General features: G+C 59.6%; 1 protein-coding gene across 1 annotated transcript in view; it reads right to left on the reverse strand.

Annotated features, from left to right (window-relative positions):
• Positions 1-1871, reverse strand: part of TRABD (TraB domain containing) — an 18174-nt gene that overhangs the window by 3254 nt on the left and 13049 nt on the right. The window contains exons 10-11 of the mRNA XM_011985606.1: positions 1811-1869; positions 284-422 (exon numbers count right to left, since the gene is read on the reverse strand). Coding sequence (XP_011840996.1) covers positions 284-422; positions 1811-1869 — 198 coding nt within the window. The remainder of the gene's footprint in view (positions 1-283; positions 423-1810; positions 1870-1871) is intronic.

Consider the following 1871-nt stretch of genomic DNA (forward strand, 5'->3'; position numbering starts at 1 on the left):
ATATAAATTAGCCGGGTGTGGTGGTGGGCACCTGTAATCCCAGCTACCCAGGAGGCTATGGCAGAATCACTTGAACCCTAGAGGCAGAGGTTGCAGTGAGCCAAGATCACACCACTGCACTCCAGCCTGGGCGACAGAGCGAGACTGCTCCGTCTCAAAAAAAAAAAAAAAGAAAGAAAAAAGATCTTCACGAGGTGGTCTTGTGCTGCAAAGGGGCCGCCTTGAGCTGGCACGGACACTGGGCGCTGGGCAGGCAGGCCGGAGACGGGGCCTCGCCACTCACCTGCCTGCTGAGGCCAGCATAGCACTGCCGCTGGTGCAGACGCCAGGCCACCCACATCTTCAGCAACCACAGCCTGAGACCTACTGCCCCGGGTCTCGCCAGCCAGCTGGGGCCACAGGGGTGTCCACGCGTGGAGATGCTGCCCACAGAAGGGCAGCAAAGCCCCGGGGGCCACGCAGCGCCGGGCAATTGCTCACACCCTGCACACGCCCAGGGAAGGTCTGGGCCTGAGCCCTGGGAATGTCCCATCTGATGGAGGGCCCGTGTTTCTCCTGGGCCCAGGCCACCCTGGAGAGCCTGGGCTAACTTAGGGTAAGATGTGCATGGGGCCTTGGTCTGCTGGGACCAGCTCCACCTCTGGAGGGGCTGGGGCCTGAGCTCAGCTATGCCTGTGACCAACCCTGGTAGAAACCCAGACACCAGGGCACAGCGAGCCTCCCCCGGGAGGGGACAGGTGAATCGGACACCTGGTGTCTCGCAGACCCTGCCCCACACCCCCTTCCCTCTGTGATGCCGCAGCACTGAGCACCACAGCACTGCCGAATTCTATGCCCCTTCGAGATCACTGGGCCCCAGGCTCTGGTGGGGAGGCTATCTGGCACTGGGCCCTGGCTGAACTGGGGACTGCCCTTTACAAGATGGCCCACAGAGGTCCGTGGTGACTTCCCTCACCTGGAGAAATTAAAAAATGAAAGGCAGGTGCCAAATGTTTAGGGACGTTTCTACAAGATCTCATTACAATTGTTTCCTTTGAACAGGGGGAAGGCAAACTGACTAGGGCTGGGGTCAGGTATCCCTTTGAAAACACAAAGATCAGCCGGGCATGGTGACTCATGCCTGTAATCCCAACACTCTGGGGGTCGAGGTGGGTGGATTGACTGAGCTCAGGAGTTTGAGATGAGCCTGGGCAAAATGGCAAAACCCCATCTCTACTAAAAATACAAAAAATTAGCCGGTTGTGGTGGCGGGCACCTGTAATCCCAGCTACCCAGGAAGCTGAGGCAGGAGAATCGCTAGAACCCAGGAGGCGAAGGTTGCAGTGAGCTGAGATTGCACCACTGCATTCCAGCCTAGACAACAGAGCAAGACTCTGTCTTTAAAAAAAACAAAACAAACAAACAAAAACGAAAACACAAAGAGCAATGAGGAAGTCCTGCCTCAGCAGTCACTGCAAGGCTGGAGAAGTCGGGACAGGAGGAGCCCTGAGCCCCACCCACTTTGGGGCCTGGGTGCGGTACCTGGGGGGCCAGCCTTGCAGTGAGACCTGACCCGTCCCCAGCGAAGGCTCAGCAGCCCAGTCCTCGGGCGACCAGCCCCATCCTCAGCTTGGAGAGCCACCCGTTTCCCCGTCCCTTGCCTGAAACCGGGTAATGGAGCCTCTTACCTTTCTCCTGCCCCAGGGGAGGTCCCCAACCCGGTAATCCCCAGGGCGGGCCAGGCACAGCCACACTGACTGGGGCCATGGGCCGTGGGAGGAACCTGGGCAACAGGCGCACAGGTGGCTTTGACCCCGACCCCGACCCCGACCCTCGGCTGCGCACCTGCCTCACGGCCTGCTGCAGCTTCTCCAGGCTGAGCTCCTGCGCCT

The sequence above is a fragment of the Mandrillus leucophaeus genome, unplaced genomic scaffold (assembly GCF_000951045.1).
Source record: "Mandrillus leucophaeus isolate KB7577 unplaced genomic scaffold, Mleu.le_1.0 Scaffold288, whole genome shotgun sequence".
NCBI lineage: Eukaryota > Metazoa > Chordata > Mammalia > Primates > Cercopithecidae > Mandrillus > Mandrillus leucophaeus.